Source organism: Lactuca saligna, chromosome 2, assembly GCF_052625555.1.
Source record: "Lactuca saligna cultivar CGN05327 chromosome 2, ASM5262555v1, whole genome shotgun sequence".
NCBI classification, from domain to species: domain Eukaryota; kingdom Viridiplantae; phylum Streptophyta; class Magnoliopsida; order Asterales; family Asteraceae; genus Lactuca; species Lactuca saligna.
The window spans coordinates 170817611-170831396 of NC_136418.1; the positions used below are offsets into that span (position 1 = coordinate 170817611).

A 13786-nucleotide genomic window follows, 5' to 3' on the forward strand; every position below is an offset into this window, starting at 1 on the left:
TTTTCCTTAGAAACTGTATGAAAATGACTCTCATAAATAACGAAACAATCAAAACCACACTGATTACTTGATCATTACAAACTTCAAACAGCATAGACATAAATCACATGATAGTCATGATACACCATCTCCTACACTCTATTTTGTTACAATTGATTTATTCATAAATTATTCTATCATTTACTCTTTATACATAAAGAGAAGAGATTTCCATGTAAATGAATATAATAACTTCATTATACATACAAAAACAAAAATATCAGGATCCAATTACAGTACTAGTTTCAACCGATTCAATTCGTTGCAGAAGTTCCAACACACTTCCAGCCTTCCTCTTAGCTCTTTCAGTCCCATTCTCAGACAACTCCTTCAAAACCTCTTCAGCTCCAAGCTCCTTCATCATCTTCAAAGACCTAACATCACCTGCACACAAAGACCACAAAACCGCCGACCCATTTTCCCTATTCCGGGCCGACCCGGTCCGTATCACATCCACCAAAACCCCCATCGGCTCAGCCTCAGCAATCGCCATCTTCCCTTCCTGATGACTCGCCAATATAGCCAAAATAGCCAAACCCTCATCCATCATCCCACTACTCGCATCCTTCAGCAACCCCATCAACGGCGTCACAATCCCTGCCCGAACTGCCCGAACTTTATTCCCTTGGTAAATACAGAGGTTAAAAATAGCAGTCGCAGCATCTTTCTTCCCTCGTGGGGTCCCTTCTTGAAGCAACTCAATCAACGGCGGAATCGCACCGGCGGCTCCGATCGCCACCTTGTTTTCGTCCACCACCGAGAGGCTGAAGAGAGTGGCGGCAGCGTTCTCACGCGCCTCCGTACTCCCGGTTTTCAAAACATCGACAATTTCCGGAATTGCCCCTACACTTACAATAATCCCTTTGTTTGTTTCATTGATTGATAGATTCAAAAGGGCAGTGACTGCGTGTTCTTGTGTCCGCGTATCGGGTGATGATAAGAGCTCCACAAGCAGCGGAATTGCACCGGCCTCTGCAATACAAACGCGGTTATCCGCGTTTCTTTTGGCTAATAATCTGAGCTCACCGGCTGCTGATCTTTGTTCGTCTGAATCCCCGATTACAAGCTTTTGGAGCAACGACCCAATCACGGTCCGATCACATTCCGAACCGGGTCGACCCGGTTTCTGGTTTGATTTTGGGAGCTCGATTCCGTTACTATCACACCATAGAGCAATTAGACTTTTCAACACATAGTTTGGTGTTAATGCTGTGTGTAGTAATGTTTGTTGAGTTTTTGGGCATGTTTTGTGCCCTGCATCTAGCCATTTCTGAATAGACGATCTCTCATAAGTCTGTATGGATTAATACACATATAAGTTAAATTGCTACTATAGGTGATAAAACAAAGTACATTGCTATTATTGGTAAGTTATGGTATTGGTACCTGTCCGGTTGACACAATCACGGGGTCTTTCATCAGTTCGAGAGAAATCGGGCACCGGAAATCGTCTGGAATGACAGGAGATCGATGCCTCATGATGCTCTTTTCTCCCTCTGAGATATCAACTTCAGGGTTTCCTTTCATTACACAATCTTTGATATTTTTGAGAAGAAACGACATCATTTCAAACGAATCTTCAGGGTAGCCACCCGTTGATATGACCATATCATGAATAGCAAGTGATTCCTTTTTTAAATCGTTAATTGTAGTAAGATGTAATTTTTCCGATAGTCTTTTGATTGTTTCAGGATCTAGCTCGTGGTTTCCCTTACTTGCCATGGTTAAATCTCTTTGAAGCTGTAAATCGGGTGAATCCATTCGTGCTTTTGCTCTTTTAAATTGTACGTGCACAAGTTCAATCTGAAGAAACAAAACGGGATTCTTGTTAGTTATTTGGGTTAAATGAAAACCCATAAAGAGTAGTATATTTAAATTTGAAAGAAAGAGACCTGTTCGTGAACTTCTTCAGATAAATCTAGTTTATTGTAATCGATTTGGTTAAGTGCCTCTTCAATCTGTGTTGTTACTACATGAAACTTGCCTGTGGTTTTGTCAATTTGAAGCGCCTGTCACATATGTAACACCAAACGAGTTTGTTATAACTTATAAACCATGGATTTCGACAAATTATTATACATGTTTGATGATATCTACTTCAAAGTAAAATTGGGTTTGACTTATTTGAGTTCAAAACTGGTAACAAGTCAAAATCTTATACAAATTTCATGAATCTTGAATAATGGACCAAATCTAATCATGGTTTGCTTTAATTTTTCCAATACCAACTGATATAACACCTACAGACATAAACCACAAAATGTAAGCATTCTTATTAGGCATAAATCAAAATACATTCTCACTAATCATGAGATCATAGTCTTTGTAGTCTTGTCCCATTGATCAATTGTTATGATTTCACCAAATGGTAGCATAAATAATCGTTTTTGTACATGTAATAACCAGTCTCAAACACACAAACAATCGTTATACCCACAAAAATATGAATTAGGTAAAAGATAAGATAAAAACAGATTTTGAATGACACCCTACAATCCGATCATGCTCAATTATAGTTCCTACTTACAGAAATGGCTTCAGATTATAATGATCGCACAAAATGAACAAGAAGTTGTGAAAATTACCTGAAAAATCTTGCTGCCATCATTGACTGATTTGAGGAGTTCAAAAGCCAAATTCAAAGCGATTCTCAAACTCTGTAACCCCTTAAGATCGCCATCATCAAGTTTTTGTTCGTTGTCTTTGAGTTCCTCAAACAAAGGGCTCAAAAGCTTCACCCTCCTCATCAAATTCCCATACATCTTCCGTAGAGCGTTTCTGCACTCGGGTAACCCTGAAATATCCCTGACCAAGTCAACCAGTTGACTCACCAAATCTCCCTCTTCTTGATCGGCCATTATTGGGCCACCAAACACACACACAAATGAAGCTCAAAGATATCCTTTCTTTCTCAAAGAACAGAAGAACACGAACTGCGTTTGAATTACAATAGGGGTTTTAGTGAATTCTCGAATAGAGTCGTTATAGTCGAGACGATTTTGGGGCTTATAGAAAAGTAATGGTGGAACCCCTAAAAGCGTGTTGTCTGACGCTTGATTATTGCGTATTGCCAGTCATTTGGTTATTTGAGGTAGCTTGGTAATTGAAAGAAACTAAGAAAGACAGGAAGTTTATCTTACGAATAATTGGATAAAGTTTATTTTGGGGAGTATGACTAATCTAACCTTATAAATGACTATTTCGATAAAATGACCCAATTTATTTATTTACTTTGTAGAACACATGAATACGGGAGTATGATTCCGGATCATCGGTTTGAAATATATTTTTTTATATAACATGTGTTCTTTTTTTAGTATAACTTTTCGTTTTATATAATGTTTAAGTTTTGTTATAAATTTTGGTTTTATAAAATGTAAAATGCAATTAAAATCAACAAACAACTAACAAATATATAAACTAATGGACATGTCTTTAAGTGATTACAAATATAATGTTCAAATAGTCTTTGTACCCCAAAAATCTTCGCTAGTCATTTTCGAGAACTCATAGCCCATGGATCAGTTTTTATGCTCTATAAAAATCAATTTCCCGGTGATCAACCCCTTCGAGACCAACAAAAATACACCTCACAATCCCCTCTACTATCAATCTATTGTGGTATTTTCTGGAGCATTTTCGAGGGTCATGTTGAAGCTCTCAAGTGAGATTAAATCAGTTGTTTCGGTATCCCAGTAGTTGATGCAGACTCTCATAGCTATAAACTAATCCTCATTTTCTAAATAGTAGTCGTCCTTCCAATGACTATCATCTAGAGTCATTTTGAATGTCTTCAAATCTAAAGCACCCAAAAACCAATGAGCATGTGGTATATTGATTGAGATGTAAAACTACAAAAAGATTAGGAATAAGTAATTAGTATATAAATACTTACGTAATGTAATCCAAACACAATTATATTGTATCATAATCTGCCCAAGTTAGGTAAATAGATCTGTCAGTCATGTCACCCCAGTCAAATGTATCAGTGTTGAAAGCAGACAATACAACTGTCCACCGAGCATCATCCGCTTTACGCTCTAGCAGCAATGAGATCCACATCTTGATGTGTTGCCATTAATTTTTTTTTTTGATAGTAAAGTAAGTATTGTTATTAGAAGCACAATATGTAATAAGCACACAATTATATTACTTACATCACATGAGAGCCATCATTTATGACTATCCATATATAACTGTGTCTAAAACTCAATCGTAGCAAAACCGGTCAAATAATAGTGACCAAACAACAACGAACCATCCTTGTGAAAAAATGTACAACTGCTACTTTCCCAACATCTTCATTTCTTATATCATTTTAGGATAAAGAAACAGAAGGTTTTCATGTACTTACAAAAGAACCTCACTACATAAACCCTAATCTACTCTCGCAACATAACACTCAAACCCTAAACTAAAACACAATCTGAAAGTGTAAGTATTAAGACCTAAATATCTGAACAAATGATCAACAAGGCAAAACTACAAAACACTTTGAACTATGAGCGATTTAACAACGAGAAACTCTTAAACTCGGAGAAACCCTAATCGCCTTACACAGCTCCAAGAATGAGAAGTGAACGAGAGATCTTTCCAGACACACTCTCTCTCTTCTTTTATTTGTTAGCAACCCGGATCCAACCCGCTTTAAGATCCTCAAGACCCGCGTGTTCATCTTCCCTGTAAAACATTTAACTCCAGAAGAATACAATCTATACACTTTACACCCTTTAAGTTATAAATAAATATGAGATTGAAAATAATTGAATTTTCCTTATTTTTCAACATCCCCCCTCAATCGAAATATTTATTTTTTATTTTTTAAAAACATCTACAAGACCCATTTTGTTAGACAAAAAATCATGTTGTTTTATAGTTAAAGATTTGGTAAGAATATCTGCCGTTTGTTCAGAAGAACAAATTTTTACCAATTTTATTATACCATTAGAAATTTTTTCCCTAACAAAATGCAGGTCGATTTCAAAATGCTTTGTCCTCTCATGAAAAACAGGATTCAAAGCCAGTTTAATAGTCGACTCATTATCACAAAAAACTGAAACTGGAAGTAACTCCTTAATTCCTAATTCAAACAAAATTTTTAACACCCAAATTATTTCACACGTAACAGAACCAAGAGCTCTATACTCAGCTTCAGTAGAAGACCTAGAAACAGTAGATTGTTTCTTACTCTTCCAAGATATCAAACAATTATTAAAATAAACCAAATATCCAGATACTGACTTTCTTGTAACCAAGCACTTAGCCCAATCTGCATCTACAAAACCTTTAAGTTCAAAACTGTCAAATTTCGTTATAGCTATTCCTTTACCTGGACTATTCTTTAGATATCTTAAAAGTCTCATTACAATTTTAAGATGAGACCTGTTAGGTTTATGCATGAATTGACTAAGCACTTGAACAGCATAAGAAATATCAGGTCTAGTAACAGTTAAGTATATTAGTTTTCCTATCAATTTTTGAAATTCCGTTTTATTTTCTAATAAAGCATTTCCTTTATTTTTTTCACCAGAATCTAACACAAAATTTGTTTCCAAAGGTGTACTTACTGGTTTACATGCAAGCATACCGTATTCATGTAATAACTCTAAACAATATTTTCTTTGATTTAAACATAAACCATCATTAAACCTTACCACTTCTATTCCCAAAAAATACTTCAAAACTCCAAGATCTTTAATTAAAAACTGAGTTTTCATAAAATTTTTAACCTTTTGCAATTCATGTTCACAATTTCCAGTTAAAATAATGTCATCTACATATACAAGTAACACAGTCAATGAACCTTCAAACTTTCTTACAAATAAGGAGTAATCACTTATACTTTGCTGAAAACCATATAAAAATAAAGAAGAGCAAAGTTTTTCATTCCATTTTCTTGGGGCTTGCTTTAATCCATATAGAGATTTAGTAAGTTTACACACCCTAGAATCACCAGCAGAATAATAACCAGGAGGAAGAGACATATAAACATCCTCAGTTAAATCACCATATAAAAAAGCATTATTTATATCAAGTTGATATAAAGGCCATGAATTCTGAACAGATAAAGAAATAATAATACGAACAGTCACTATTTTCGCAACTGGAGAAAAAGTTTCTTCAAAATCTATTCCTTCTCTTTGGTTATACCCTTTAGCAACCAAACGAGCTTTATATCTTTCTACTTCACCACTGGATTTATATTTAATTTTGAAAACCCACTTACAACCTATTGGTTTTCTATTTTTAGGCAAATTAGTAATTTCCCAAGTATTATTTCGATGGAGTGCCTCCATCTCTTCATTCATTGCTCTAACCCAGTTAGGATCAGTTAAGGCTTCCTTATAATCTTTTGGTTCAACAATTTTATTCAAGTTTGAAATAAAACATTTTGTATTACTATCCAATAAGGAATAATTGACAGACCTTTCAATACCATATTTATATTTACCTTCAACAATATAATCAGCAAACCTAACAGGCATGTGTGACTCACGTCTAGACCTAGAAGAACCTATAGACTGCTCAACAGAAGGAATTAATGGTAACTGACTACTTTCCTCAGAAAAATCAGAAGAAGAAGGAACAAAACCAACAGAAGAAGGCACAACTGCCTCGCCACTACGATTGACAGTATCATTAGAAATATTATCATCCAGGTGAGTGGCTGCATCAGCACCATCCAACTGTGACTCTATTCTCAACTCATCAGGATCAATAGAATCATTTAAGTATTCATTAGTATCAAAAACATCATAGGAAAATGGATCACTAGAGCCAAAAACATGTACAGTTTTGTCAACATTTGTTGACTTTAACTTGTAAGGAAAAACAGACTCATAAAATTTCACATCCCTGGACATAAAAGAAGTGTTAGTATCCAGACTAAAAAGCTTATAAGCCTTTTTATCATATGAATATCCTAATAAAACACATTTTTCAGCACGCTCAGAAAATTTATCATTAACATTTTGTTTAACTGCAAAACAAAGGCAACCAAAAATTCTCAAATGATCGAAATTAGGAGTCTTTTTAAAAACAAGTTCATAAGGAGAAGACCCATTTAAAACTGAGGTAGGCATTCTGTTTATCAAAAATACTGAAGTTAAAATAGCATCTGCCCAAAACCTTAAAGGAATTGCTGACTGAAACAAAAGAGATCGTGCAACATTAAGAATGTGCCTGTGCTTTCTTTCCACAACCCCATTTTGTTGTGGAGTATAAGCACAAGAAGTTTGATGAATGATACCTCTTTCTATACAAAAACATCTCATTTGATTATTAACAAACTCAGTACCATTATCAGAACGCACAACCTTAATATTAACACTGAATTGATTCAATAAAATATTCACAAAAGATTTAAAAGAATCAAAAACTTCACTTTTAGACCTTAAGAGAAAAACCCAAGTAGCCCTAGTAAAATCATCAACAATAGTCAGAAAATACTTAAAACCTTCTACAGAAGCAAGTCTATAGGGACCCCAAACATCTAGATGAATTAATTCTCCTAACTATGTTGAACTATGTTGACTAAGAGAGAAAGATTCCCTAGTCTGTTTGGCCCTGTGACACACATCACAGGGGGGAAGAAATTCATTTCCTAACTTCAGCTTATCTTTTAATGAATTTAAAGCTTGGTCAGCCGGATGACCAAGTCTGCTATGCCAAGTTAACTTTGAAACACAACATCTAGAATTATTTAGACTAACTGAATTACCTGAGGGAACATGATCTAGATAATACAGTCCCCCAGACTCTCTACCATTCTCCACCATCTTCTTTGATAGTGAATCCTGAATTTTACAGTTATGTTCAGAAAAAATTACCTCACATCCATTATCCTTACACAATTTATGTACAGATAAAAGGTTAACATTAAAATCAGGCACAGCAAACACATCAAACAAAGTAAGATTAGAAGATAAGTGAACATTTCCAATCTTATTTATTGATGCAGAAGAACCATTAGGATGTTTCACAAGAAGGTTAAGTTTAGACACATCCACAGTGTCCTGGAGTTGTGACTCTGAGGCAATCATATGTTGATTTTCCCCAGAATCAACAATCCAACTTTGAGAACTATTTAAACTAACACAGGAATTAAAACAATATGTTGATGTACCTGCCATATTTGCAGCAACAGATACATCCTCACTAGCAGAGTTCTCATTTATAAGACGAAGAAATTTAGAATACTGTTCACTAGTAAGATAGTGACAATCACTACTAGGAACAGAAGCAGAAGAAACTCTAGAATCGTTAGTTGAAACAACAGAAGAAGCATTCACAGGAAAGGACTTATTTTGATTATTATTATCATTCTTAGGTTTAAAATATTTTGGATAACCAATCAATTTATAACATCTTTCTATAGTGTGACCCTTAAGATTACAATGCTTACATTGTAACCCTGGATTTCTAAACCTGTTTTGACCTTGACCCCTTTTTGAATCAGAAATTTTACTATTAAAAACAGAAACTTGGGGTTTTGAAGAAGAAACAGAACTCAGAGAACCATTTTTTTGAAGAGATTCCTCTCTGGAAAGAATTGAAAAAGTTGTTTTAACATTAGGTAAAGGTTCCATTAAAAGAATGTGACTTTTAACTTGATTATACACATCATCAAGACCATTCAAAAACTGCATTAATTTCATCATTTTAGAATGATCATTAAGTTTAGTAGCAGCCACACATACACATTCAGTTAAACTAGTCAAACCATCAAAGTCTTTCCACAATGAGTCAAGTTTATTATAATATTCAGAAAGAGAAGAACCATTCTGTTTTAAGGTATTTATCTGCTGATGGATATTAAAAATTACTGAACCATCAGCCTTATTATAAGTTTCAAATAATTCATCCCAAATATTTTTAGCATCATCAGAATGAACATGACTGGCATATATAGTCTCTGAAATTGAACCTAGCAACCAATTGCACACAACAGCATTTACACGTTCCCATTTAGCACTTTTAGTATTATCAATTTTTTCCCGAGTTAAAGTTCCATCTACAAATCCTAATTTATTTCTGGCCTTAAGGCCTCTAGTCATAGCACTACGCCACACTCGAAAGTTTTCGTTTCCAGTCAATTTTATTGTAATAATAGAAGTAACTGAATTATCAGATGGATGAATGTACAATGGGTCATCAAAATCAACAGGAACCTCCTTGGGAGTATCACTCCCTTCAGAAGTTTCACCAGCCATGAATAATCACAAGAAAAAAAAACAAGAACCAAGCAACAATGAACACAAATAAAAAACTTAAAACCAGACGCCTGTGTGACTTAAAGTCCAGATGGTCACCACTGTTTGTCGGGGCCCAAGACAATCAACACAGAGTCTAAATCAGAAAACAATTTTAAGACATAAAAAAAAAACTAGACCAATCAAGGAAGCAACAAGAGTAAGCTAAAACAAGTAATCAAATAAGCACAAATATGTCAGAACTCACGCATGTATGATGAAAGAGTTGAGAAGGGAACTAGAAATTGCTCACAGTGATACTTAGACAGATGTTACAAGGCAGAAGACCGCTCACCTCCCCTAGGGTTGTTCCCTGTCAAGATTATTTCAGACACTAGTCCGTTCCCTGACAGAGAACTTAACCTTTTGCAGGGATTAAATGAGCAGACAAGAAAGGCTGAGAAGTTTTTTTTTTAAGATCGAACCACAGATCCTCAAGAATCGGTCAATATCTTGAAACTGCAAATGAAGAAACAGCTTCGCAGTAACTTGTTTCTTAACAAAGAATGTAATCAACAAAAAACGATCTGAAGATGATCGTACTCAAGAAAAACACACAAAAGAAAAAAATAAGACGAACCTGTGCAAGACAGTCTTCAAATCACCAAGATCTTCAACAAATATTACACCGTAGCTCTGATACCATGTGAAAAAATGTACAACTGCTACTTTCCCAACATCTTCATTTCTTATATCATTTTAGGATAAAGAAACAGAAGGTTTTCATGTACTTACAAAAGAACCTCACTACATAAACCCTAATCTACTCTCGCAACATAACACTCAAACCCTAAACTAAAACACAATATGAAAGTGTAAGTATTAAGACCTAAATATCTGAACAAATGATCAACAAGGCAAAACTACAAAACACTTTGAACTATGAACGATTTAACAACGAGAAACTCTTAAACTCGGAGAAACCCTAATCGCCTTACACAACTCCAAGAATGAGAAGTGAACGAGAGATCTTTCCAGACACACTCTCTCTCTTCTTTTATTTGTTAGCAACCCGGATCCAACCCGCTTTAAGATCCTCAAGACCCGCGTGTTCATCTTCCCTGTAAAACATTTAACTCCAGAAGAATACAATCTATACACTTTACACCCTTTAAGTTATAAATAAATATGAGATTGAAAATAATTGAATTTTCCTTATTTTTCAACATCCCCCCTCAATCGAAATATTTATTTTTTATTTTTTAAAAACATCTACAAGACCCATTTTGTTAGACAAAAAATCATGTTGTTTTATAGTTAAAGATTTGGTAAGAATATCTGCCGTTTGTTCAGAAGAACAAATTTTTACCAATTTTATTATACCATTAGAAATTTTTTCCCTAACAAAATGCAGGTCGATTTCAAAATGCTTTGTCCTCTCATGAAAAACAGGATTCAAAGCCAGTTTAATAGTCGACTCATTATCACAAAAAACTGAAACTGGAAGTAACTCCTTAATTCCTAATTCAAACAAAATTTTTAACACCCAAATTATTTCACACGTAACAGAACCAAGAGCTCTATACTCAGCTTCAGTAGAAGACCTAGAAACAGTAGATTGTTTCTTACTCTTCCAAGATATCAAACAATTATTAAAATAAACCAAATATCCAGATACTGACTTTCTTGTAACCAAGCACTTAGCCCAATCTGCATCTACAAAACCTTTAAGTTCAAAACTGTCAAATTTCGTTATAGCTATTCCTTTACCTGGACTATTCTTTAGATATCTTAAAAGTCTCATTACAATTTTAAGATGAGACCTGTTAGGTTTATGCATGAATTGACTAAGCACTTGAACAGCATAAGAAATATCAGGTCTAGTAACAGTTAAGTATATTAGTTTTCCTATCAATTTTTGAAATTCCGTTTTATTTTCTAATAAAGCATTTCCTTTATTTTTTTCACCAGAATCTAACACAAAATTTGTTTCCAAAGGTGTACTTACTGGTTTACATGCAAGCATACCGTATTCATGTAATAACTCTAAACAATATTTTCTTTGATTTAAACATAAACCATCATTAAACCTTACCACTTCTATTCCCAAAAAATACTTCAAAACTCCAAGATCTTTAATTAAAAACTGAGTTTTCATAAAATTTTTAACCTTTTGCAATTCATGTTCACAATTTCCAGTTAAAATAATGTCATCTACATATACAAGTAACACAGTCAATGAACCTTCAAACTTTCTTACAAATAAGGAGTAATCACTTATACTTTGCTGAAAACCATATAAAAATAAAGAAGAGCAAAGTTTTTCATTCCATTTTCTTGGGGCTTGCTTTAATCCATATAGAGATTTAGTAAGTTTACACACCCTAGAATCACCAGCAGAATAATAACCAGGAGGAAGAGACATATAAACATCCTCAGTTAAATCACCATATAAAAAAGCATTATTTATATCAAGTTGATATAAAGGCCATGAATTCTGAACAGATAAAGAAATAATAATACGAACAGTCACTATTTTCGCAACTGGAGAAAAAGTTTCTTCAAAATCTATTCCTTCTCTTTGGTTATACCCTTTAGCAACCAAACGAGCTTTATATCTTTCTACTTCACCACTGGATTTATATTTAATTTTGAAAACCCACTTACAACCTATTGGTTTTCTATTTTTAGGCAAATTAGTAATTTCCCAAGTATTATTTCGATGGAGTGCCTCCATCTCTTCATTCATTGCTCTAACCCAGTTAGGATCAGTTAAGGCTTCCTTATAATCTTTTGGTTCAACAATTTTATTCAAGTTTGAAATAAAACATTTTGTATTACTATCCAATAAGGAATAATTGACAGACCTTTCAATACCATATTTATATTTACCTTCAACAATATAATCAGCAAACCTAACAGGCATGTGTGACTCACGTCTAGACCTAGAAGAACCTATAGACTGCTCAACAGAAGGAATTAATGGTAACTGACTACTTTCCTCAGAAAAATCAGAAGAAGAAGGAACAAAACCAACAGAAGAAGGCACAACTGCCTCGCCACTACGATTGACAGTATCATTAGAAATATTATCATCCAGGTGAGTGGCTGCATCAGCACCATCCAACTGTGACTCTATTCTCAACTCATCAGGATCAATAGAATCATTTAAGTATTCATTAGTATCAAAAACATCATAGGAAAATGGATCACTAGAGCCAAAAACATGTACAGTTTTGTCAACATTTGTTGACTTTAACTTGTAAGGAAAAACAGACTCATAAAATTTCACATCCCTGGACATAAAAGAAGTGTTAGTATCCAGACTAAAAAGCTTATAAGCCTTTTTATCATATGAATATCCTAATAAAACACATTTTTCAGCACGCTCAGAAAATTTATCATTAACATTTTGTTTAACTGCAAAACAAAGGCAACCAAAAATTCTCAAATGATCGAAATTAGGAGTCTTTTTAAAAACAAGTTCATAAGGAGAAGACCCATTTAAAACTGAGGTAGGCATTCTGTTTATCAAAAATACTGAAGTTAAAATAGCATCTGCCCAAAACCTTAAAGGAATTGCTGACTGAAACAAAAGAGATCGTGCAACATTAAGAATGTGCCTGTGCTTTCTTTCCACAACCCCATTTTGTTGTGGAGTATAAGCACAAGAAGTTTGATGAATGATACCTCTTTCTATACAAAAACATCTCATTTGATTATTAACAAACTCAGTACCATTATCAGAACGCACAACCTTAATATTAACACTGAATTGATTCAATAAAATATTCACAAAAGATTTAAAAGAATCAAAAACTTCACTTTTAGACCTTAAGAGAAAAACCCAAGTAGCCCTAGTAAAATCATCAATAATAGTCAGAAAATACTTAAAACCTTCTACAGAAGCAAGTCTATAGGGACCCCAAACATCTAGATGAATTAATTCTCCTAACTATGTTGAACTATGTTGACTAAGAGAGAAAGATTCCCTAGTCTGTTTGGCCCTGTGACACACATCACAGGGGGGAAGAAATTCATTTCCTAACTTCAGCTTATCTTTTAATGAATTTAAAGCTTGGTCAGCCGGATGACCAAGTCTGCTATGCCAAGTTAACTTTGAAACACAACATCTAGAATTATTTAGACTAACTGAATTACCTGAGGGAACATGATCTAGATAATACAGTCCCCCAGACTCTCTACCATTCTCCACCATCTTCTTTGATAGTGAATCCTGAATTTTACAGTTATGTTCAGAAAAAATTACCTCACATCCATTATCCTTACACAATTTATGTACAGATAAAAGGTTAACATTAAAATCAGGCACAGCAAACACATCAAACAAAGTAAGATTAGAAGATAAGTGAACATTTCCAATCTTATTTATTGATGCAGAAGAACCATTAGGATGTTTCACAAGAAGGTTAAGTTTAGACACATCCACAGTGTCCTGGAGTTGTGACTCTGAGGCAATCATATGTTGATTTTCCCCAGAATCAACAATCCAACTTTGAGAACTATTTAAACTAACACAGGAATTAAAACAATAT

At 34.2% G+C, this 13786-nt stretch overlaps 1 protein-coding gene across 1 annotated transcript; it reads right to left on the reverse strand.

Moving 5' to 3' along the window:
• Positions 1-37: 37 nt before the first annotated feature.
• Positions 38-3168, reverse strand: LOC145032758 (U-box domain-containing protein 14-like). Its single transcript, XM_078981671.1, has 4 exons — positions 2625-3168; positions 1932-2048; positions 1426-1842; positions 38-1333 (listed from the first exon to the last, which is right to left on the reverse strand). Exons 1-4 carry the CDS (start codon positions 2895-2897, stop codon positions 260-262), a joined length of 1881 nt encoding a protein of 626 aa, XP_078837797.1. The 5' UTR covers positions 2898-3168; the 3' UTR covers positions 38-259.
• Positions 3169-13786: the final 10618 nt, after the last annotated feature.